This window comes from Penicillium pulvis (genome assembly GCF_028828015.1).
Source record: "Penicillium pulvis strain IBT 33274 chromosome Unknown contig_5_segment0_segment0, whole genome shotgun sequence".
In the NCBI taxonomy this organism is placed as follows: Eukaryota; Fungi; Ascomycota; class Eurotiomycetes; order Eurotiales; family Aspergillaceae; genus Penicillium; species Penicillium pulvis.
Genome location: NW_026643078.1, coordinates 3,312,913 through 3,337,341, shown reverse-complemented (window position 1 = coordinate 3,337,341; position 24,429 = coordinate 3,312,913). Strand labels below are relative to the sequence as shown.

General features: G+C 48.9%; 10 protein-coding genes across 10 annotated transcripts; 6 read left to right on the top strand and 4 right to left on the bottom strand.

Moving 5' to 3' along the window:
* Positions 1-1,182: 1,182 nt before the first annotated feature.
* mirB (uncharacterized protein) lies at positions 1,183-3,138 on the top strand (the record flags this gene model as incomplete). The annotated part of the gene is made up of 4 exons (XM_057067356.1): positions 1,183-1,427; positions 1,483-1,753; positions 1,805-2,150; positions 2,207-3,138. The coding sequence occupies 4 exons, from the start codon at positions 1,183-1,185 to the stop codon at positions 3,136-3,138; spliced, it is 1,794 nt and encodes a 597-aa protein (XP_056921037.1).
* Positions 3,139-3,700: 562 nt separating this feature from the next.
* N7503_007808 (class I SAM-dependent methyltransferase) lies at positions 3,701-4,504 on the top strand (the record flags this gene model as incomplete). Its single annotated transcript, XM_057067355.1, has 1 exon — positions 3,701-4,504. The coding sequence occupies one exon, from the start codon at positions 3,701-3,703 to the stop codon at positions 4,502-4,504; it is 804 nt and encodes a 267-aa protein (XP_056921036.1).
* Positions 4,505-4,611: 107 nt separating this feature from the next.
* N7503_007807 (WW domain protein) lies at positions 4,612-5,389 on the bottom strand (the record flags this gene model as incomplete). Its single annotated transcript, XM_057067354.1, has 2 exons — positions 4,612-4,818; positions 4,864-5,389. 2 exons carry the CDS (start codon positions 5,387-5,389, stop codon positions 4,736-4,738), a joined length of 609 nt encoding a protein of 202 aa, XP_056921035.1. The 3' UTR covers positions 4,612-4,735.
* Positions 5,390-6,607: 1,218 nt separating this feature from the next.
* Positions 6,608-8,855, bottom strand: N7503_007806 (uncharacterized protein; the record flags this gene model as incomplete). The annotated part of the gene is made up of 3 exons (XM_057067353.1): positions 6,608-6,662; positions 6,715-8,800; positions 8,852-8,855. The coding sequence occupies 3 exons, from the start codon at positions 8,853-8,855 to the stop codon at positions 6,608-6,610; spliced, it is 2,145 nt and encodes a 714-aa protein (XP_056921034.1).
* Positions 8,856-10,988: 2,133 nt separating this feature from the next.
* On the top strand, positions 10,989-14,442 carry N7503_007805 (aromatic acid exporter family protein; the record flags this gene model as incomplete). Its single annotated transcript, XM_057067352.1, has 7 exons — positions 10,989-11,032; positions 11,086-11,187; positions 11,264-11,548; positions 11,608-13,273; positions 13,320-13,409; positions 13,457-14,265; positions 14,331-14,442. The coding sequence occupies 7 exons, from the start codon at positions 10,989-10,991 to the stop codon at positions 14,440-14,442; spliced, it is 3,108 nt and encodes a 1,035-aa protein (XP_056921033.1).
* A 179-nt stretch (positions 14,443-14,621) lies between these two features.
* N7503_007804 (magnesium transporter CorA family protein) lies at positions 14,622-15,802 on the bottom strand (the record flags this gene model as incomplete). Its single annotated transcript, XM_057067351.1, has 2 exons — positions 14,622-15,210; positions 15,261-15,802. The coding sequence occupies 2 exons, from the start codon at positions 15,800-15,802 to the stop codon at positions 14,622-14,624; spliced, it is 1,131 nt and encodes a 376-aa protein (XP_056921032.1).
* A 1,154-nt stretch (positions 15,803-16,956) lies between these two features.
* Positions 16,957-17,208, top strand: N7503_007803 (uncharacterized protein; the record flags this gene model as incomplete). Its single annotated transcript, XM_057067350.1, has 1 exon — positions 16,957-17,208. One exon carries the CDS (start codon positions 16,957-16,959, stop codon positions 17,206-17,208), a length of 252 nt encoding a protein of 83 aa, XP_056921031.1.
* A 1,385-nt stretch (positions 17,209-18,593) lies between these two features.
* Positions 18,594-20,990, top strand: N7503_007802 (anoctamin family protein; the record flags this gene model as incomplete). Its single annotated transcript, XM_057067349.1, has 4 exons — positions 18,594-18,687; positions 18,745-18,898; positions 18,950-19,244; positions 19,299-20,990. The coding sequence occupies 4 exons, from the start codon at positions 18,594-18,596 to the stop codon at positions 20,988-20,990; spliced, it is 2,235 nt and encodes a 744-aa protein (XP_056921030.1).
* A 516-nt stretch (positions 20,991-21,506) lies between these two features.
* N7503_007801 (uncharacterized protein) lies at positions 21,507-22,994 on the top strand (the record flags this gene model as incomplete). The annotated part of the gene is made up of 1 exon (XM_057067348.1): positions 21,507-22,994. The coding sequence occupies one exon, from the start codon at positions 21,507-21,509 to the stop codon at positions 22,992-22,994; it is 1,488 nt and encodes a 495-aa protein (XP_056921029.1).
* Positions 22,995-23,209: 215 nt separating this feature from the next.
* N7503_007800 (phosphoglycerate mutase family protein) lies at positions 23,210-24,101 on the bottom strand (the record flags this gene model as incomplete). The annotated part of the gene is made up of 3 exons (XM_057067347.1): positions 23,210-23,517; positions 23,578-23,858; positions 24,013-24,101. 3 exons carry the CDS (start codon positions 24,099-24,101, stop codon positions 23,210-23,212), a joined length of 678 nt encoding a protein of 225 aa, XP_056921028.1.
* Positions 24,102-24,429: the final 328 nt, after the last annotated feature.

Here is a 24,429-nt window from a genome sequence, read left to right as displayed (position 1 = left end):
AGGTCTACCGTTGGTTTTACAGCAATCATAGCTCAATCATTGTACCTTATAGCCGCGAGAGAAAATCTCCCAGAATCAAGGATCATATCCCGATTACGGACAGTCGAGCCCCAGAATGGATGTGATCGCCCGAATGTGAAATTTTCCTCGAACTCTCGCACCGCTTCGTTCCGACCTCTACCGAATGTGGCTTCAATTGCCAAGCTTCCAAGACTCGGAGATAAGCAGCCCATTCCTGCACTAACCCAATCTAATCTGATCGAGCTAGTTTCTCGTTCCGTATTGTATCGATAATCGTACTCGGATTGGTCCAACTTGTGACTGCTGTCAGTTATTTGTAATGCGAAAATATGATCTCACTTGTCTTTTCAATTGACTGCCTGGTCTTCATATCTCTGGTTTCGGCTGTTTTGAACGTTATGCCTCCGCCCCCTTCCGAGTCATTGCCGATCTAGACAAAATAGATCTTGATATTATTAACATGTTCGATGTCGGTACATTGGCATTAGTCGCCATGCGTACAGATGCAGATTGCATTTCTTCATGCTATTAGGATTTCCTGTTCTAGCAAGATCATGATTTTGTCCGCTCTTACTACCCAAGAATTCCAAATGTACTTAGTGAATGAGCTGCTTGGCTTGACATTAGGCAGCGAAGTCTAATTTATCATCGTTAATCAAGAGTGGCTTGGCAATGGTAAAATTTAGAGAACTGAACACCTAAGGAACCAGGGGGTAATTAGACGAATGTTATTCCCGACTTCGTCTATCTTGCTGAATTCAAGTACACAGATTTCTCAACGTAACATCGGTAGGTGTCACATACCATTTGGTAACGAGGCAACGCCTGATTGATCCATCCACGTTGAGTCCATACTAGCGTCAGCCGCTAAGCGTAATTATACCCACACAATGGACCCTGAAACGTATCGTCCCGTATTAAAGGATTTGGCACTCTCTCTGGTCTTGAGTTTGGTCGCTAAGGGGCTCACATTGGCTCGTTATTTCTTGCCTTTCCGATCCTCCTGTTGACTGTTGAAGAATCCTGTTTTGCCGCGGAGCCCAGGGACTGTATTTACGTAAATTGTTTTCTGAGCCAGGATGAGTATTAATATCCAGGGCTCGCATCTTATCAATCTTTCAATCTGATGCAGTGCAGTTTTACCCCTTTGGTCGGTTCAGAATGGCCATCATGAAGAGATTCCACTCCATTGTTGGAGTCAAGTCTGCTAGTGATGGAACATCGGTTGATGATCCAGGCGCTCTCCAAATGCGAGCTGATGACAAGGAAGCTGCTCATACGCCTTTCAACAAAGTGAGCAGCAATGAAGAGACTAAGCCGAGCGAAGATGCCCAGCCTGGTGTAAAGAAAATTGAGGCAGTGACGCTGGCCTGGTCGAAGAAAACTGCCTTTGCCGTCTTGGTTCTGTATGTTTCTGAAAGGCCCAGTCCCAGAGCGGTAGCTAACATGGCTGCTATGCAGAATCTGGTTTCTTACACTGGTCAACGATATGAAGGCCTCTATATTCCTCAGCTTGAGTCCTTATGCTACGAGTTCCTTTCTTGGTCAATCGCTTTTGACCGTGATCAGTATCGTGGCGTCTGTCATGGGAGGAGCAGTATACATCCCCATGGCCAAAGCGCTGGATCTTTGGGGCCGTGCAGAGGGGTTTCTTCTAATGACCTTCTTCTGTGTCATAGGCTTGGTTCTTTTAGCTTCAGCCCATAATCTTCCCACTTACTGTGCAGGGCAGGTACGTAGACTATCGCCCTCATGTGTGTCAAAGCTCATTTAGCCTTCTTAGGTATTCTACACGGTCGGCTTCGGTGGCCTCGGATACACCTGGGATGTCTTAGCCACTGATGTGACAAATCTACGGAATCGGGGTCTGGCGTTTGCCTTTACCTCTTCCCCTGCTTTGATCTCCGCGTTCGGTGGCTCGAAGGCTGCAGCCAGTTTCGTGGCTAATAACAACTGGCGATGGGGATACGGGATGTTTGCAATCATTCTGCCGGGTATCGCTCTGCCCATCTATGGTATTCTGGCCTACTATTTACGCCAGGCTGAGAAGAAAGGCATCATCGTCAGGGAGAAGAAGAGTTGGAAAATCACTCCCAAGACGATCTGGTGGGGCATTTTGGAATTTGATCGTGAGTCCAGCACAGTTATTTTGCCTCGGATTGATCTGGTACTTACCAATCACTAGTCCCGGGAGTCCTTCTATTCGCCAGTGGGTTCGTCATCTTCCTGCTCCCGTTCACTCTGGCTGCTACTGCGCCCCACGGCTATCAGACAGGCTACATCATTGCCATGATCGTTCTCGGTCTGGTCCTCATCATCTCCTTTGGCTTCTACGAGACATTCATCGCGCCTGTGCCCTTCTTGAACTATAATCACCTCACCGACCGAACTGTTTTGGGTGCCTGTCTGCTTGACATGACTTACCAGGTTTCATACTACTGTTATGCTCTGAATCTCACCTCCTTCCTGCAAGTCGTATACGAAGTAGATGTTTCCACGGCCGGATACATCAGCAACACTTTCAGCGTCGTGTCTTTCGTCTTCCTATTCATTGCGGGTGGACTTATTCGCTGGACGGGCCGCTTCAACTGGCTCCTGTGGATCTGTGTTCCTCTCTATATCCTCGGAACCGGTTTAATGATCCACTTCCGTACATCAGGTGGATACATTGGGTATATTGTCATGTGTGAGGTGTTTTTCTCTGTTGCTGGCAGTATCTTCATTCTGTGCTGTCAACTGGCTGTTCTTGCATCGGTCGATCATCAGCATGTTTCAACAGTTCTGGCTTTGCTATTCGTCATGGGCAGTATTGGTGGTTCTATCGGCAGCGCTATCAGTGGAGCCATCTGGACGAACACTTTCTTGCACAAGCTTCAGCAGACTTTGCCGGAATCTGCGTTGCCAGATATTGCTACGATCTATGGGTCCCTTACGGCTCAGCTCAGCTACCCTGTGGGAAGCCCTACGCGAGACGCTATTGTCGAAGCTTACGGATATGGCCAGGAAAGAATGTTGATTGCCGCCACGGCATTTATGGTTCTGAGCTTCGTTTGGGTTGGAATGATGAGGAACTTGAACGTCAAGAATATGACCCAAACCAAGGGTAACACTCTGTGAGGTGGTAATCTCACAGTGCTCTCGTCGGCTACCCAGCTATAGCTGAGCAGTTTATATCCTTGCTTGGTATAATCCCGCTTGGTGTATGAAGATCGATTTTGTTGGAAGGGAGCAAGTCCGTTCATTTTGCTAAAATTATTCTATACAACACGATCTCTTCCAAATTGTTGCAGACAATCCTGTTCTATTTTCCTATTTGGAGTTCTAGTGAGTAGCCCTGAGCCTAATATATGCACTGTACTAAGGCTTCCCATATTAAAGCTAGAGCTAAATTTTAAAGAATGCACCTGTCTACAACACGTCAATAGAGAGCTTGCTAATATTACATAAGCGTGGGGTAAGCTCCGATGTGCCGGCATCTATCTCTCGTCTCTCTCGATATAATTCTCCCTGCAGCTATCAACCTTGCCCATTACTACTCTTGACTCACAACTGAGCTGAACAAAAATAGCGATAATTCCACGCCCGATTCCGATCTCTAAAAGACAACGCCATTGCGCTCATAGCTCAAGCCGCAACTGCCCCGCGGTCGTAACAAGCCTAAACCCCTCACGTCGCAAATATGTCCGTCTACACAACAGATCATTCCACCTCCGTCCTGAGCACACACCGCTGGCGCACGGCGCAAAACTCCGCGCCCCATCTTCTTCCACATATTAAACCGGATATGAAAATTCTGGATGTAGGCTGCGGCCCGGGAAGCATTAGTATCGACCTCGCAAAACTGGTACCCACCGGCCATGTAACTGGAGTGGAATACGTTTCTGATCCACTAGAGGGAGCGCGGAAACTTGCTCGTGAAGCGGGCGTCTCCAATATATCGTTCCAAACGGGTGATATCCATGCCCTGCCCTTTGAAGATTCAAGTTTTGATATTGTACATGCGCATCAGGTTTTACAGCACATTGAGGATCCGGTCCTGGCACTACGAGAAATGAAGAGGGTTGCTAAAGTGGGTGGTATTGTCGCTTGTCGGGAATCCGCCTCTATGACGTGGTATCCGCCGAATGAGGGGATAGAGCTTTGGAAAAATGTTACGGAGAAGATGGGCCGGGAGAAGGGTGGAAATCCGCATCCTGGATCTATGATTCATGTTTGGGCTCAGAAGGGTGGTTTTAACCTGGCGGACGTGCAGAGAAGTGCCGGGACGTGGCTGTTTAGTACGCCGGAAGAACGGAAGTATTGGGGTGGGTCAATGGAGGAGCGAGCGCGGAGTTCGGGTTTCAGTAGAAAAGCTGTTGAAGAGGGATATGCGACTGCCCAGGAGCTGGAGATGATCGCGAATGGGTGGAGAGAGTTTGTAGAAGATGCTGATGGATGGTTCGGATTGATGCATGGAGAGATATTGTGTTGGAAAAAGTCATGAAATCCTTTACCTTGATCGCATGGGATAACAGCGGGTTCAATGAAAATTGGTGTTCGCGTTTGCGATGATTTCATGGATCTAGATGGGATAAACAAAAGAGAAAAGGAGGCTAGAATATTCCCTGTAATAATGCGCTAAAATCCGTGCCGAATCCCGAATCGAAAACCACGGAATGAACCTCGAAATTGCTTGGAATGGCTATGATAGTGCCGATCACTCCACAAATTGACATTACCAGCCGCCGTCGTCTTCATATTGGTCCTCGCGACCATCTTCATAGGCACGACGTTCATCGTCCTCCTCGTTGTTCTCATCTAGACGAGCCAATTAGTGCACGTTCCAATTCTTATCAATTGTACTCAAACATACCAACTTCGTGCTCAATGAAAGCACCTGCCAATCCACCGACAGCCACACCAGCCAAACCAGCTGCAATGTACTTTCCAGTGTTGCTCTTTTGCTCAGGCTGTTGCTGCTGTTGTTGTTGGTAATCATAGCCACCGGGACCGCGCTGGTCATAAGCTCCAGGAGGAGGGCCCTGAGGAGGATAGTAACCAGGCTCAGGTGGGGGACCACCACGAGCGCCATATTCGTAGCCAGGACCGCCAGGGCCGAAAGGAGGCTCCCATTGGGGACGACCGGTGGCATCCTCAACCCAGAATGCGCGACGGGCGTTGGGCTCCCATTCCTGGTGCCAGCCTGGTGGGAGGGGTGGTGGGGGGCCTGGAGGGGGCGAGCGCCTGGGGGAGGACCGCTATATCCGCGGTCGTAGGGAGGTCTATCGTAGGGAGATTGCTCGTATGGTGGACGATCGTATGGTGGACGATCGTAAGGAGGTCTGTCTGATGGGGGGCGAGCGTAAGGGTCACCGCCGTAGTAGGCCATGATGGTGATTATGGGGGAGATGAGGAGGGAAGAAAGAAAAGAGAAAGAGAAGAAAGTGAGAAGGGGAGGAGGGTTTATTATACAAGGGACTGATTACATTACTTCATTTATTATTGTCACTAGTCAACTACACTTAGTTGTCCTAAAGATCCGCTCAGAACCGAAACCTCCACCAAAAACTTCAACCGATTTCGGTGGAACTACCTTACTGTCTCCACAATTGCGGAGTTGGAGTTTGACAACCCCTATCACCGTCGCCTATCACTGTTCCCTGACGGGCCCCAGTACTATTCTCGTGGCGCCTACACATGGCCCGTTCCGCGTCGGACTAGGCAGATGCGATTTCCCGCCAAGTGCATGTACTGCACTCCCCCTGAAACAAGACTGGTCAAGAAAGTGTCGCGATTGGGCACATTATCAGCGCGATGGTCATCAGCACCAAGATTGCCTATTTCATAGCAACAGGAAACAAATAGGCCAGTCAGCAGGCGAAACCCGTGTCACCGTCAGACCGGCGGTTGCATCGCGCGCAACATGAAAGAATGATAGGACAACGTGAACAGATAAGAATAAGACCTAACTTTAGGAACTGAGCACGGAGTTCAATAAAAGAAAAAGAACATCATTCCCCTGCTGATCCGCTGAGCTCCACAAGCTTTGACTCGACATGTCCCGCCGTACCCCTATTCTTACTCAAACATGCGCCGCTGTACTCTGGAATCGGACTTGCGGTGAAATATCAGTCCCTGAACTCAATTTGTCCGGAGGAACTGGATGCACAAAAAATCACTCAACCCCTCATCTAGGTGGGGCTCGCAGTCCCTGCGTGAAAAGACGAATTGTTTTGTTGCAGCCGCTACTTTTTGCCGAGCCACGATGTGGCTCGGGCAGCATTACACAGCCACTTGTCGTGACACACGTGGCGCAGGGGCTCCACAAGAGATGGAGCTAGGTTACATGCAATGTATATGTGAACTAGGACCATGTACGAAAGAGATTGAAGTGGAGTGGTGTTGGGATTAAGGGGTCAAAGATATTTCGCCCTGTTCCCGAATAGAAAAAATTCATATAGGCATGTAAATCGAAGAATATCCAATCTAGAAGTGACTACATAGAAGATGAAACAAATGAGGATGATCCTCGATCATGTGGCTCATCCCAGTGATCTGCGTAAGGCGATGGGCCAAGCCGCCTGGGCACATGGCCGAATTAATAAGCCTAGCCGGCTAGGTTACTCGCCTGCTGACTGTCCGGGTAAAAGAAGGATGCAAGGCTAAAGAAAGGTCAGAAGGGGCTCTATCGTGGAACCAGAGTGGAGAACTTACGCAATAATCACATAGGCTGCGATAAGCAGTGCACCTTCCAGGTAGTTACTCCGTCCGTCTAGGACCAGGAAGTTAACCACGAAGGCGGTGACGAACAGACAGATGGTTTCGAAGAGGGTGAAGTACAAAGACATGTCCTTGTCCATACACCATCCCAGGATGACAACAAGAGGAGTGACGAAAATGGCAATCTGGATACTACTACCAACAGATACACCAATAGCCAAATCCATCTTGTTCTTGGTCGCAACACTGACGGCAGTGACGTGCTCGGCGGCGTTACCAACAATAGGCAGAATAATCAAACCGATGAAGGCTTCGCTAACATTAGAAGTCTCCAGCATGTCGGGAATGGCATCAACCAGGAACTCGGCACAGACTGCGACAAGAGCAGTGGAGATCAGGAGCAGGACAACAGCCGCGGTACGAGACATCACAGGCTCCGCATCTTGAGGGGCATCAGCGACAGGGGCGGTGGGCGCAGCGACACGAGCAGCACCACGGGCGAACTGCACGGCATTACCAGCAGGAGGCATAGCATTCATATGCGCAGGCAGGGAGTTACTACGCTGGAGACCAGGGTGCGAAGGGTCACCAATGCGAGGCGAGTTAACAGGGGACTGCGAGCTGAACACGGTGTTGGACAATAGCGAGGGAATAGGGCCGAACGGCGAGCGCTTGCGAGAGTTCTCAATTTCCCCAGCGCCCTCCAATCCAGTGAAAGTGGGAGCAGAGGCAAATCCCTTCATGGTCGGTTGAGACTCCTTGGCCTGGGCATCGTTATTGGCGCCAGCAACCTGAGCCTCGACCTTTTCGGCACGCTTGGAGCGACGCTTCTTGCGTTCCTTCTTCCGGGCCTTGTCACTAGAGGCACTGTCGACGCGGGTCATGGGGAGACCGAAGTCACGAGAACGAGGGTGGGCATCGTCGTCGGCATCATACCGCGCCTCCTCCAAGTCGACGGCACTGGGGTTGCTGTCATTATTACTGACAAGTGAATTGCCAATAGAGCTTTGATTGCCATTATCCATGACCTTCTTGTCAACAGATTGGGCTGTGCCTTTGGAACTGGTGCTAGACTTTCTGCGTCTGCGATGCCTCATCGCCCGCTTAATGCGCTTAGCAGTGGTCCATGAGGTCATAGTATCAACCGAGTCATCGCTATCGCTAGACGAAGAGTCGGATGAGCTATTCAAAAACTCGGCAAGAACACCAGGGTGCGATTCCTCGTCAATGATTTGTTGAGGAATACTGGCGTACAAGTACGAGTGAGACTTCAGCTGGAACAAAATGTACAGCATGTAGACCAGCAGGAGAACGACACTGGTTCCACGGCTGACCTTCAGCGTCTGCTTGTCCGCGTTGGCAGTCTCAGAGAATGAAGCATGGAAAGCGGTCGGAAGCAGCAGACTGGTCACACTTAAACTGAGCAGACAGGCGCTCATCTGAGTAACCGTGCTGTTGTAGATCTGTTCCTGGAAACGGAGACCGCCCAGTAGGAACGCCATGCCCAGAATCAATAGCAGGTTCGCCAGGATGGAGCCCAGCAGGGAAGCCTGCACGATGCGAATTTCATTTTTCACCAGCGCGATGATGAAAATGATCAACTCAACAGCATTACCAAAGGTAACGTTGATGAGAGCACCAATTGTGTCGCCAAGGCGACTGGCCACGCTCTCTGTCGCGTGGCTCAGCAGTCCAGCCAAGGGGATAATGGCCACCGCGTTCATCGCGAAAACGATGTCGGGGTTTAGGCCAGCTGCTTTGGAGGCAATACCCACGGGGACGAAGATCAGCAGGACATTGACCCAGCTGTGGAATAGGGCATCCTTGGTGTGGGTGTAGAATCGGCCGCTGCCATTCCGCATGCGAAGGAGCAGGCCTGGTTGGGAGTTCTTCTCATCGGGCCCCGGCTCGGTGGTCGGGGCCACGGGGGTGTCATTCACTTGTCCATTCCGAGAAGCTTCCGGTATAGGGGTGGGATCGGAGGGTTGAGCTTGAGCTTGAGCTTGGGGTTGGAGTTGAAGTTGGGTGGGTTGGTCGCCACGAGAAGAGGCGTGAGCTTTCGCCCACGAGTTAATCCGGTCTAGATTGTGGGTCAGCGAAGCCGATGAAGATAAGATACGGCATTACTCACGCATGTATTTCAAGAACCAGTGACTGATTCAGCAAGGCAACAGAGCCAAGAGTTGATAGAAAGGAAGAAGTCTTTTAGACTATCCGATGGAATGGAAGGAATGTAGGAAAAGGTTTAGGGGGAGCGAAACCAACTTATGTGTCGAACAGCTTGGCGAGACTTGGCAAATCCTTAGACGGTTGAGATGGGAAAATTATGGAGACTTTTCTCCAGGTTTATGAATCACTTTAGCACCAGACTGTACCACGCAAGCCCGTCGATCCATGAATGTGGACAATGACAGCCGCATTCTATGGCTTCGTCAGCTTTGTTATCCCTGTACATGATGTTATCCCTATGTTCAACGAAACAATGACGCGTTCTACTGCCAATCCCCGTACCCTATTTTCCCTATAGGGATCAAAAAAGGATTGTGATCCACCATGGACAATGTCCGACATCCCCTGGTTCCCCGTTTCTGATTGGTGCAACGTATCCACACGATCGACGCATGTCCACGACTCAATAATCTCTTCACCTTGCTGACATCGCCTCGTCTTAATAGAAACCCCGAGACAGATTGTCCTTCTTAGTCCTCAGCATGTCCACCATAATTCGGTTACTGTCCGAATTGACAATCGCGATGCTCGGGGCCGCATTCCCTGCGGCCTAATACCGAGATAATCGATAACCTAGAAGCACGTAGAAAGTCCGATCGCTTCGCAACAATGCCCGAAAGTGTTCTAGCCTAACTGCTTACAGGTGTCTGATACGAGAGGCGAAGCTAGCGGCCAGCCACAGATGGGACTTTGGACTCGTCCATTCAAGTCTGGGCCTGGGCTCCACATGATGTCATTTGTGCGTTGATACACACGACACTTGCCCATGCACAGAGCATGAATTGATTGTCTATTTGCCTCCGACGCGAATTAAGGCAGTCACAGATACAGCATCCTTATCCATGGGTGAGGTCTTCCAACTGCAAACCTGATCGCTGAGCCACAGCCAAGCCCCAGTTGTGGCTGTGGTCTTGGCGTTTCTATTTCGAGATCGCTCGTTTGACTCATGTTGGGCGCCTGTGAGGCGTTAGTGAGGCGTAGTGGGTGAATATTGTAGTCGACACGAGACTAACTAAATGGATGGTCACAAGGTTCTGAATCTAGCGCTGCTTGTATCCACTGGAACGTTCTCAGCATCTAAACTTACATAGCAGGTTCTAAAGCTATGTTTCAACTGGTTTTTCAAGTTATATTCAGCAATCTAGCCAGATGATAGAATATAGTACCATATCTCATAAATTTTAGTCGCTAGATCTTGAGTATTCGCCGTGGTATCAATACTGAAACGACAGAACAGATGTGTACGATGTAGGTACCGAACATCTGCACCGGTACCTGTGGATATACATCTCCCATTGTGATGACTGCTCCTGGGGCGAGGCAAAACGCCAATTTTTTATTTGCTGAGTCGAAGTTACAAATCTCAAGACTAATTGCAAAATTGCCACTGTAGAGTTGTAAAGTCACACTACCTAGACAAACCCACAATTTAAACTAAGAGAATATCTGGATAAGACATGAAACGCTCATCGGCGTGAGTGGCGGGAAAGACCTACTCCGCAGCCATGCAACCAACACCCGCGGACGCTAATAGTGACGACCGCATATATTTTCAGTTATTTTCGTGGTCACTAACCTTGGAATGTTTGTGCTCTACAGTGAACATCAAACTGTACTCTCAGTTCAATTCAATCAATCGCCATCGTCTTAAATAGGTTCGGCCTCTTGCAGCTCACGTGATGACCGGCATCATCGATCGAACTCTGTTCTTACTTTGCCAATACGAATGCCGCTGGTCGATGCCGTCTTTGAGATTATCATCAATCCTAAAGTTTCCGAATCCCCTGTGTGGATGATGCGCTATTGAGAAGTTAAAATCACCTCTTCTCCACAGCCCTATCGGCATTTGGCTCGGCACGGCTCGCATGCCCGGCAAGCCGATTTGCATCAATTGATCGGTCACATTTCCACGCCAGATAAATCTCACTGCACGGTCGGCATTGTCATTTATTTCAAACTTTATGTCGACTGAATCGATTGAATCTCTATATAGATCATTCTATGCATGATAGCGCGTTTATATGACAACCACGTCTCCCATGGCTCAGAAGGAATCCCAGGCCGAGACGCCCGGGATCATCAGGTAAGCACGACTCAAATCGGTTACGGAATTTTACTGATGTCAAAATTGGGAAGTCATCTCAATCCAGTCTACTGGTGGCCGAAGCTAGAGCTGGACTCGCGGACTGCCCTTATGATGATGAAAGGTGCATTGGCGCCAACTATCACTATTGCCATGTATGTCAAAGTCATCAATCACGAATATATTCATTTGCTACGATGAGGAATATTATACTAACACTTAATTAAACAGATATCAAAGCAGTGCTATTTCAGACATCACTACTACTATTGGGTACTTGTCAGCCTTGATTTCCGTCCTTTCCCAGGCCTTGATGCCCCGGGCCAAATTCATGAAGATTATTTTCTATGATATATTATCTGCTTGTGTGTCTGCCTCACTCTGCTGTCTTGCCGTCTTCTGTTCTGTTAGGGCAAGAGAGCACAACACCCCTGCAGATGCTAGCGAGAGTGTGCGGACTGGCTACAACAGCGATGCATGTGCGGTGGCTGCGATTTGGTTGCTCTTCATGATTTGGTAAGAGCCCCAAAAGCAAAAGCAGAACATTCGACTCTAACCTAATATTATAATTCTAGGGGTGCGAACTCACTACGTGCACTGAAACCGATGGAATTGCAAGACCCCATGGTTGCGTTTTCCATTTTTGCTTCAGTTACCATCACCCGTGCAGGCATGTTCACAACCCTGTCCGAAGGCCTCGAATTTATTGCGCGGCTTCTAAAGGGGTTCATGATTGGGTTCGCCATCGCAACGGGCGTCTCACTACTGATCGTCCCAATAACAAGCAGAGGCAACGTTTTTCACGACATGAAAGACTACATAACATCAATAGACGAACTTCTCCAATCCCAAATATCATTCGCGGAAGACAGCTCCGTAACTGGGCTATTCAGCAGACGCGTTCAGCTTCGCAGGGCACGGACCGCGAAGAGCGCCCGGGATATGCAGAGCGAGGGTGAAGCAGATCTGCAATTCAAGCAAAAGGCGCTTCAGGGATACATGACTAAACTCAATGGCTTACACAGCAAGTTGCATGCTGATCTTTTCTACTCCAAAGATGAGATTGCGTGGGGTAAATTGTCCGCAGAAGATCTTAGCAGCATCGTCTCTTTATTCCGGAGCCTTCTTCTTCCACTGTCTGGAATGTCCATGTTGCCTGAGATCCTAGACACAATAATCAAGAATGAAGGAAATGACGACGCACGGGACGACAACGACGATCTGGACGAAGGGGCACGGAAACACTCTGAAATCCAAAAAGTGGTGGAGACGCATCATGCGCGGCTGGTGGACGCCTCACACCTGGTGAAACAGGGACTAAGCCATTTCCTATTAGTTCTGGAGCTTATCAAACCTAAGCATTTGGACCCGAAAAAGACGCACCGTGGTGGATCCCATGCCAGGGACGAAGAAGCAAGGGGTGAAAGTTTAAGCCCTCTCCAACCAGACTTTACATCTCGCTTTGAAACCGAGCTGCGCAGCTATTACTCTCGTCGGAAAGATCTCCCGGAGGCACTGGCATCTCTTGAGGCATTTTCTGCTTCGGAGAAGGTCGATGGTTCTGCTACCACGATTCCATCTGGGATACTCGGGGCGGACCCTGACGTACGGCAAGAATTCTTCTTGATTCTGTTCATGAGCCATCTGCAAGATGATCTGCTCAATGCAACGCTGCAGTTGGTCAAGTTCGCCGATAGCAAAGTTGCTGATGGGACAATGAAACGCAGCCGACTGATCTTTCCAAAACAAAGATCGATTCGCCAGTGGTTCTCGCTCAGCGCAGACCAGAAGGACGCTAAGCCTTCAGATAGTCGGCAGTCATCCCGGGTCGATCCCTCGAACATACACCGTCCTCAGGCATTTCCTGGTTTTCCAGATCCAGAGCATCTTCAGGCAGAGAATATCTGGGAGAAAGGAAGTAGCGTACTGCGCACCATTTCTCATGTCATCAAATCAGAACAGAGCGCTTTTGGCTTCCGGGTGGCTGCTGCTTCATTCTCGGTGGCTATTCTTGCATTCCTCCACCAAACCCAAGATTGGTTCATCCGGCAAAGATGTATCTGGGCTATGATTGTCATCGTCATCGGTATGAACCCGACAAGTGGACAGACTATGTTTGGATTCGTTGCTCGAATTGTAGCGACGGCAATATCACTTGCACTAAGTTTGATAGTCTGGTATATTGTTGATGGCAAAACAGCCGGGGTGATAGTATTCCTGTATCTTGCGAATGTTTTCGAGGTATGGTTGCCTACCACTGTGGGAATTGCAGCACTGACAGCCACAGTATTACTTCTATGTCAAACTACCTCAGTACTTTGGAGCCTCAGTCATCGCAATTGTCACGTTGAATGTAATTGTCGGATATGAGCTACAGGTAAGCACTTGTGTTTAATTCCGATTTCCTCAACTAACATATCAAAGGTCCGCAAACTGGGCATCACCGAAGCCACATCAAATGGCCAACCCTACTACCCCATCTACATCTTCGGCCCATACAAATTAGCAGCGGTAGCAGCAGGCTGCGCCATATCCTTCTTCTGGGTAATTTTCCCATACCCAATAACAGCGAAATCTCAACTACGCAAACTCCTCGGCAAGAGTCTCTTCGTACTCGCCAAGTTCTACAGCGCAATGCACACAACAATAGAGCTCTGGCTCAACAACGAGTTGGGTGATATAAGCGACAAAAACTCACCAGCCCACCAGCTCCTCAAATCTCGACACAGGATATTCAAAGAAGAAATGATGCTCTTAAGTGGTCTTCGCCAACACAGCCACTTTAGTACCTACGAACCGCCAATCGGAGGCAAGTTCCCGAAACAGATCTATGATAATATCATCTCAGAGATCCAGCGCATTCTCACGAGTATGTCGTTGATGGCTCATACAACCCAGAGCCTGGAGGTACTAGGTATCGAGCCCGAATCTTCAGGTGGAGATAATGGTGATAAGTGGAAAGCTCGACTCGCGGAAATTGCATTGCAATCTACGGATTTTAACTCCCACCGCATCACGTCCCTGCTTTGTCATTTATCAGCTGCTATTGCCAATGCACAGCCGTTGCCGCCGTATCTCTCTACACCAGATTCATTTCCACTTGCGCGACAATTGCATCAGATCGATGACGAGTTATTGAGTATTCGGCATGTGCGGGACCCGGCATTTTCGGCCTTCGTTTCGCTGGAGGTGCTGAGGTCTGTTGTTAGTTTCAGTTTGCAGGATTTGATTGAGTATGTTATCTTTACTTTTCCTCCCCCTTTTTGTTCTACCTTGGGACATCGCTAATGAGTCATAGCAATGTAAGGAAACTTGTTGGTGAGCTGAGCTTTGATTTCCATGTCAGGCAGACGCAGCAATATGCCGAGTCTTCTCAACTTCTTCAGAACTCAAGTCGCGAGGATGAATGAATCTTCAATACGCCAAGATCTTTATTTAAGAAATTTGGGTAATGTAAATAAGTAGATCACTGAATACAGATTGATAATTAACAACCATATCTATTTGATATTCACAAGTATGACTTTCTTCTTCGTGACATGTTTGTAAATCGACCATCTCCGCCAAATCTACTAAACCTATCTATGCATCACAGAAGCTTATACTTCGCCGCAGCGGCCATGGAAATCATCATGAAAGCCACAAAAACCCCCACAATACCAAAAAACCAACTCAACCCCTTGGTATCCTGCCCAGGAACCGGAACATTCATTCCAAACATACCAGTAACAAGATGACAAGGCACGAAAATCGTCGCCATGATAGTAACCTTGCTCATAACCGAGTTGACAGTCAAGCTAATTCGCAAATTTGTAGCACTGAGTTGTGCCAGGCAATTTCCCTGTGACCGTCCAATAATCTCATCGATATGTGCCAGCATTGACAGTGTTGTGACGAGATGATCTTGGACGTCACCGAGGTAAAGGATAAGTTCTCCTTTAGGAAAAACGGGGAGATCCTTGTCGGCAGCATGGCAGCGTTTCACGAAACCGTTTAGCACATCGACCTTGCCGTTTAGACAGCGAACGATGTGCGTGATTGTCTTCCGGAGTGCGTCGATCCGAGGGATCAGTTCTTGGACGTCGTCGATGCGGGCGATGAAGACTTGGTCTTCAATCGCATCGGATTCGGCGGCTGCGGCGCGACCGAATGGCTGGAAGCTGTCGACTATGTCATCACTGGTAGCTTGGTCAGTATCGTCCTTTGTTTGTGGCGGAGGCAAACATACATAAGGGCATAACAGATCCAGTCACTGGATAGCTCGGTATCGTGCATTTTGCGGATACGGTCGCGTACCTGAGAAATATGGGTACATCCGCTAGGCGAGAAGGTGACAACACCGTACTGGAAGACGAGAATGTACACAGACGCCGATGAAGGGATACCAGGTCTATCATTCTCATCTGGAATAGCACGCTCGACGAGTGTCTTGAATGATATCAAGTAATAATTTCTGAAGACATCGACCTTTTCCCGAGACTCTCGAAGCTTGATATCCTCCGATGTGAGTGGGTGTATAGACAATTCCTGCGAAACGAGGTCAACATCCTCCATCGTAGCATCGCAGATGTCGAACCACCACACTGGTCGTGACGGCTCTGGATGAGCTTTCAGTTTCTCCTGGATGATATCGTCCGGATTGCCGCTGGGGAAGAGACCCTCCCAAGTTGACGAGGTGATGGCCTGCTGTGTCTTCGAGGAAAAGAAGCTGAAGCGGGCTGAGAGGGCCAGCTCAGCAGAGACCTTCTCCCGTTCTTGTTGAGTCGACATGACTACAGAGGTGATTGTCGAGTACTGGGGTTGTGCTGGTACCGCGTCTTACTCAAGACCATGCGGCATTGGTGATACACGGAAGGCAGATGTGTGTGCCCGGAATGCTTGTTCATCGGTAAGGAGATCGAGTCGTTCAGCCCATTCTAATTTGATAGACTTCGAACTGGTTAGTGTGCACTGTGTACAATGTGTACGCTGTGCGTCTTTGGTAGATCAAATGGCGTCGTGAAGATACTTTTCACTCGAGACTGGTACATGAATGGGCCACAGGAACATTGATGAGTTCACAGGGGGGTATCAGGTAAAGTGGGAACCAAGACTTTCAGTGACTCAGGCCTAGCAGAGCCTTGTCACATCACAGTGGGCAAGTCCACCCCCTTCAGCCCTACCCGATGACCCATGCACCCGGAGTGAAAAAGTGGACTCAGCAGATCCCATAGCCAATAGTAGGGACGATGATGTGGATGGTGGGAATCAGGGCAGTTTGGGACAGTGCGGGACCGGAGAGACGATGCCGACAAGGTTTTCCCTTCTTACCACAGATACAAAGTTGACTGGAGACGTGATGGACAATTTGCAGAGATGATTCATGTTCAAGATAATTGGATACATATTGATTCAATAATACTGTCTATCAAATGGAAATGTCGTTAATTCACGATTTTTCAAGATTGTTGCCCCCAAGGTTTTCACGCTTTCTTACACAGTACGGCACTGGTGGGTCATCATCCAAGGCTGAACCAAGTGATTAATCTTGGCACTAGGCAACCTCTATTTTATGCGAATGACTTCGCAGTATATATTCACCGTTCCTCATCAAATTTTTGTCAAGGATTCAGAGACAAAGAGAGTAATGTATTATGACAGATTATCATGCAAGGAGCTTAAGAGAATATGGTATCAGCTCAGAGAAAGGACCGCTTTTCATACAACCCTTCAGATGTAGCCTTCAGGTGTAGACAAATACAATGTTATATCAAATAACCAAGAAAAACCAAAAAAAAAATCAAGCAAGGGTCAAAGAAACCAACTCCGAATCAGTGGCGTGACTGATCATAGAACACCATTCGTTATGCATTAGGCATGTCCATGGTGTCCATAGTGGGCTCATTATAAGGACATCGGAGCCTATGAAACGGTCAGTTACCAGCATGGAAAAAAAGGTCTATACTTCAGCATACCAGGTTGTCTCAGTTCTTCACTTCCGCCTGTCTTGGCTGGACCCCTTGCTCATCGTCACCGTTCACGGATTTCCGCAGATGTGGGTACGCGAGCAAAAAGAAGACAACTACCGCGACCAAGATCAAGAAAGTAGGCAAGAACATGAAGGTGAACAGAATGCAGCTCAACCCGAAGGTGACATTCTGACCCTGAAGGAAACGGCGGGCCATGAGATCGAGTAGCGTGGAGAACATGAGCTAATGACACTATCCACCTGCGATGACGATCAATCAACGTTGAATCGATTAGGACCTGAGAATCTTGGATCCGGGCAAGGAAGCCTTCCAGCTCAATTAGCGATGTGAGCAATTGGAGAGAAGTCTAGTCGCAGTCGATCGACCCATTCCCCATATATACACGCCGGAACGTAATGGAAGTTCCGGATCTGCACCGCCATTGTGGCTTTAGCCAAAAGTGGCTCATAAGTCCGGAAACTAGGATGCCTTGTTCCATTTGTTGGGATGCCGTCATGGATCCAATGGGGGTCTTCTCCACCCGGACACGGTGGAGTGAGATTGGCTAAAGGATCCAATAGCGACCTTGGAAAAGGCTAAAATTCAAACCTATTTCTATTATTAAGAAAACTTGAATGCACTTTTCCTGTACGAAGTCAGATGGTCCACGCAATCAATCCGGGGATACAGTCGGAACGGTTCCTTAAACGCTTTTTAAATTTATAAGCGCCATGCCAGTGCTCGGAGTTATGAAATTAAGCCCCATAAATCATAGGCTTGGCATGAATAGTGGCAGGCAGCAGTTTTTTATGTAATTTGGCATTCTGCGTAACATTTCTCGCCCTAGGAGGATATTGACCCCCCTACCGAATGGGTTGACGCTAAGACGGCTTGAGTGGCAGATAAGAGCCCCTCACTGTGGCATCGTGCATCATGCAGTCGGATTGGAAAAAGTTTCTGGTCTTTTCTACACCGAAGTGGAGCCACTCATCGGTCAACACGCAAGTTGTGGGGCTGTCGGACAAGGTGATTAGCGCCGGTCGGATTTACTGGTTACACTGCAGAAAACAGGTGTTTGAGGGGAAACAGGCCATGAAGGTGCTGCAATTGAGTATATAACGGTCGGAACTACTCTAGAAATTGATTCTATAGCTTCAATTTCATTTTCGCTGTTCTAAAATCCCCCATTACGCTGTATCCTAGCTCATGGTGTACTTGAACTTGCCATTGCCGATCGTGAGTTCAGTGGCAAACCTCGTGTAATCCCGCCCCGTAGGGCTGAAAAAGGCTTGGTTATGGATCCCCGGAATGAAGTCACACCCTGTTTACTGTAAAGACGATATTTAAATCTCGGAAATTTGCATATCTGATTATTCCCTTTCAATTTTGGATTTACCCTGGACCAAATATAGACCAAATAGAGGAGTCCCTTGCAAGAAGAACCAGATTAAGCGGCTGATTCCAATCGAATCCTCTAGTGGAACCTGCACATCAGCCTTTTACCCCCCACAGTTCTTTTTCAATTTACTTTTCCTTTTCCCTTTCCCCAACTTGCGTCCCCTCACCGTCTTTTCCATTCGGGCCCCTCTTCTATCCCTTCGCTGAACCCAGCCATGTCTTGGCTCGCGGGGTACGGCAAACTCGACGACGAGGAAAATGACAATCTAGGTGTCGACTGGGTGCTGCAGTATGAGTTCGGTGATATCGGTGCGTGCTGCATGGGGTACCCCGGAGGCATTGATGCGCATACTGACGATCTTCTAGACCAAGCGCAGGCGATAACAGAGTTTCGTACTCTAATTCGTGATCTGACCGAAGCTGGTCTTCGCGTTCAAGTTCGCCATGGCCATGGGTCCTCCCTATTGGTGTGTTTACGGGTGCCCCGAGACCAGCTTGGGAGGATGGTTCACCAGTCACGGTGAGCCTTAAGGGAATTGAATTGGTGAGAACACATGCTGATTGGTCGCAGAGTGAAAGACTTTTTGTTTGGAATCATACATACGTTGCCTGAGGGTGATCAAAATACTACCGCACACTCTGAGACACCCTCCGAAGAATTACGATCCGTATACCATGCTGTTAGTTGGAGCAAAGAGCTGGGTGGTGCTGGGATCACTCCCAACCACGGAAAATGGAAGAATGTCACGGCGTCCTTCCCGCTACATGATCAAGACGCGTGTTCGCAATTGTTACGTCAATGGAGTCGGAAAACCAATTTGACAGTCAAGGATTTGGACACGATCCGCGCGTTGTTTGGCGAAAAGGTACAATCCCGAGTGCTATTCTGAAAACAGAGGAGATGTTAACGATCTTCTTAGGTCGCATTTTACTATGCTTTCATTCATTGCTATTCGCTATTCTTGATCGTCCCTGCCGTTTTAGGCATCCTTGGATGGCTCTACCTAGGCCCTTACTCGATAGTTTATGGCAGCGCCTTGTGTATCTGGTGTGTGGTGTTTGTTGAGTACTGGAAGATTCGGGAACACGACTTGGCCGTACGGTGGAATGTGAAAGGTGTTGGTGTTTTAAAGGTAAACCGGGCCCAATACCAATGGGAGAAAGAAGTCCGGGACCCCGTCAGTGGACAAGTGATGAAGGTATTTCCTGGGTGGAAGCAGTTCTCGCGGCAGCTGCTGCTAATTCCATTCGCTTCAATGGCCGCCATTGCCCTCGGAAGTTTAATCGTGGTTACCTTTGCTTCGGAAGTTTTCATCTCAGAGGTGTACAACGGAAAACTCAAGGGATATCTTGAATTCGTGCCGACCATTCTTTTCTCGCTTTCGCTACCTGCCATCACCTCATTCCTGACCAGCCTCGCGACTCGACTTACCAAATACGAGAATTACCGAACTCAAGATCTTTACGATCTTGCTCAAACGCAGAAGAGCTTTATCATGAACTTTATCACGTCATTCCTCCCGACCATCCTCACAGCCTACATCTACGTCCCATTTGGCAAACAGATCGTTCCCCATTTGGACCTTCTCCGAAGAAGTGGTCTCAATTTCGACATGGCGTCCCATGCCGAGTTTGAGGTGGATACATCTCGATTCCAGCAGGAGGTCATCTACCTCTCCATGACCGCACAGGTCCTCGGTTTTGGTGAAGAGATCGTCATCCCTTACGTGAAGCATGTCCTCTGGCAGAAGTGGCGAGACTACCGCGACCGACAGCACGGTTTGACCCGCCAGCGCAGTTTCTCCACCGCAACTGATCTCCTCTTGATTGATCCTCCAGATGAGGGCAAGTTTCTGAAACGGGTGCGTAGTGAAGCCGGTGCAGACGAGTACAAGGTGGAGGACGATATCCTCGAGATGTGTGTGCAATTTGGCTACCTGGCGTTGTTCGGTGTAGCATGGCCACTCGTACCTTTGGGATTCCTTCTGAATAACTGGTTGGAACTACGAGGCGACTTCTTCAAACTGACCCTAGAGTGTCAGCGACCCCCACCCATCCGGTCTGACTCCATCGGTCCCTGTCTCCTGGGACTGGACGTCCTTTCATGGCTAGGCACCCTTTCTACTGCAGCAATTGTGCATATCTACCGAGGTCCTATGGCTGAGGTTAAGCTGTCGTCATTACTCCTGACCCTCTTCGGCGCGGAACAAGCCTATTTGGTCCTCCGGTTTACTGTCTCGACCGCTCTGCAAAAAATCTTCAACGATAGCTCACGTCGCGAAGAAGCCCAGCGTTACGCCTTGCGGAAGAACTTCCTAGACGCCAGCCACTCCCAAAGCGGAGTCCCTGGATCTCCTGGCTCTCGGGTGCGCCAGCGTGTGCGTTTCCATGAACGAGTCAACGTTTACGGGTCAGAACCTACACCCTCCCCTGACGGCAGCCCTTCGCCTGAAACGGAGAAACCACATGATGATGTGCTCCGTGGATCAGACCGTGAGGCCGAATTTTGGAATGGTTTGTCGTGTGACACATCGGACGCAGGCGTCAAGATGATCCGGGCGCTTAGTGCATCCAAAGTAGGGGATGAACCCAAGTGGACAAAGGAGGCATAGCTTTCTCATTTCTACTTGTTTACTTATTATTAGCTATTTAGCATTTGCATGTGTCGACCGCATATTCAACTCTTACCCTATAGACTGAGTCCACCTTTTGTGTAAAATGGCTGCCTGTCCAGGTCTCCGCACTATTTACTATCAATAGTCACTTCTAAAGCTAAATGTCCACCACACCTGTGGGCTAGAACCAGACCAGGAAAGGGATAGTAAGGGGCAAATATTATGAAAAAAAACCCAATCATGGGTTCCCAGTTTCACGGTAATTAATGGGGATCTTCAACCTGTTCAGCCCTACAGGGCTGCGCCAAGGAAACAAGTGGATCCTCCACAATTATGGATCCGACTGACCCAGTCTATACCGCCCGCTTGCGTATCCCCCATTTTTCCCTTTCAATCTTTTTCACCTTTCAATACCAGTATCAGACACGCCTCCCCTACTTCTATCTGGCTCCTCCCACCCCGGAGTCTGGCATAGACTCTCTCGACATGTGAGCCGGGTCCTATGATTTCAAAATGGCACTCCCCGGTGACTCCTCCGACACTTTAATTTCCCCTCCCTCCCCCGTCTACCACCCCAAACCAGAAACAATCCTCATGGAATCAGACCTGGAACTCTCCACCCTCGAGTCCCCGCCGCCACCCGTTATCCCCAAACTCTTTCGTGAGGCAAGCGACATTACCTGCCAGGAAACACTCGAGTCAACAAAGGATCAGGTCCCACTTATCCGGCGACGTGGCAGGTTCCGACTACTTCACCAACAGCAATTCAAGAATAGTCTGCTTGCAAGTGTCGGGTATCTTGAGCTGGCAAATGCAGGTGACTTCGCTGCTAATGTTTGGAACGACATTCCCGTGCCGACCTTTGCGGCCGTGCTAATGGGAATTGGTGGTACACTGGCACTGTTCATGGTGTTTGTTGCTGTACAAGACTTCCGACTCAGCTGGAGAAATGTGAAGCTTCTACGTGAGGAACGGGTACATATACAGCGGTTGCAGCAGTATCATTGCAAGAATCCGGAATTGACTCGGTTGCTCGATGCGAGATTGGGCGTTGGGATCCGTGAGATTGGAACGGAGGTCGTGGACAGAATTGTTATGGACATCCTCATGGGGTTGGGATCTGTTCTCGTTGGCGTTGGCACGCTTATGGCTATAGGGGGAGCAAATCCTCGTGTTTATGAAGCGAGTAACCTCCTCTCCGGATATATTGGTAATGCCCTGGCGGCATTGTTTGGAATTGCCAACGCTGTCTGGTCGGTATACCTTATCCACCGATTCAGGCAACATGATAAAGCAGTTGTCGCTCGTGAGCCTAGCGATGATATTCGGCGTCGGCTGCGTCTGCGGTTCAAACGCTTCCAATGGCACTCGGTCGTCAACAGCATCAACGGATTGGTTGCTGGCGCTGCGTCCATGGTGACTGCCAAGAAATGGGAAGGATACGTGGTTCTCATCCCATGTATAATATCATTGATCATGTGCAACTACTTCTGGCGTAAGAAGCTGGGCTATGACCGGCCGATTCTGGACCATATTTCTCTCGCCAAGTTGCAATTGACTCCCCTCCTGGAAGACCTGGAATACGCTATCGCTATGCAGCGTGGTCTTGCCGATTCAAATCACACCATTCCGCAGCCCATCGTGGATACCAAATCCCTAGACTCGATGCTCCGTTTTATCGTGCGAAATCGCATGCTGGAAACATACGTCGATTCCCTTGCACATGATAAACAGGCTCTGTCTCTCCTCTCCAAAATTCCCAGCAAAGAGCCCACCACCTCCCCAGACGAAGTAGTCGTCAGTTTCGACGTTCTCATCCAATTATCCGTTTCCAACCCAACACATTCACGACTCCTCCTGGACCACGCCGCCAAATTCCTTCGCGAGGAAGGCGTTCGAATCTTTACGCATCGCGAGCGCCACCTTTTAGAACTATTGGGTTATGCCGTCTGGCGGGATCAGACTGCAACCGAAGGCGCAGAAGGCATAGAGTCCAAGTAATATTTAGATGGTCCTTTTCGGCGACTGGATCGCCCCTCATCTGCCATTGCATAGCTTGCGAGGTTATTGTTTATGTGCTGGCCATATTAGATGAGCATTTCATTCTAGTCATTCAATTGATCCTTGCATAAGCAAGCTTTGACATCTTGCAAGTTTTCTATACATCAATCATTTCCAGCCAACATCCCCCTCAGATGTTTTCCAGTGTAGAACATTTAAGAGTCCAGTCCCGGGCAATCCTCGCTGGTCTCAGCCGTGATGCTAGTATAAGGAGAAGGATCCGTCCAAATAATGTTATAGCTGTCATCTGGGTAATCAGGTGCATCATCATCACCAAGTTCCTCAACGATATCAGTAAGGGCATCGTGTTCCCAGCAGATAAGAATGTTGCCATCGCCGTCGTAGGCGTCAACAACATCCTTAACACAGCTGTAATCCGTCTTGCCGCAAGAAGTATCAACAGTGAGGCCTAGTTCCTCAGCCAGGGGCTCCACGGTGTCATAGGGGCGCTGACGCTTTCCGCCTGCGATAACAGATCAGTATATAATCTATGAAGGGCCAATCGCAACAGATCTGTACATACTGCTCTTGGGAGTCTCAGCCATAATATGGCCAATATCATATCCTGAGCTTGGGCCGAAAACATTCTTCAGGCATTGAGCACGCTCGAGACCGGCAGCGCTAAGTCCATCGGAGCCATTGCTAGGCTTCTCGCCGTGACGGATCAGGTAGACGATCGGGTCGGCGACAGCGAGGAGGCAGCAGCCAAAAGAACGAGGAATTTCTGCATCGCGATCGAGATTCAATTGATGTAATTGAAAGGGTAAACAACGAATTGTGTGGATTCTAGTGAGTTGTTCTCGACTATCGGATAATAGCGGCCCTACTTATACCCAAGATCAAAACTTGGAATCCACAATTATCAATAAACACCAGCCACCAATGTCAACCTTCACCTGAAGAGTGCTGAAAACAATACTACCCTCCCAAACACCAATCTAACTATTTTCGTCGGTACCTGGTCCATTCAACGTCGGGATCGGCAAGACATGCGCGGGTGGCGTGTTGTGATTCGTGTGCCGATCGTTGAGCTAAGCATCGGGGCATTTGTGCCCCGCGCCCCGCATTGATTTTCTTCTGTGATCTGGTGCGATGCATACATCGTGTGCATGTGGATCGAGATTATTAAATTGGAAAGTAATTCACAAGATTATGGTGATAATCTGATAAGATCTTTATTGCTCATGTATTCAGTTCTCAACTTCAGGCTTCATTTGCTTCTTTTTATTCGCCTGTGTTAGATAATATCTTCCCATGGAACCCGGAACGCTTTGTTGCTCTGCTTATTGTGGATATAATGCACTGAACATTATCGCATCTCGTATTCGGAAATCAGGAGCATAAGCGCTGGAGCTAATTCATGCATATCTCGGAG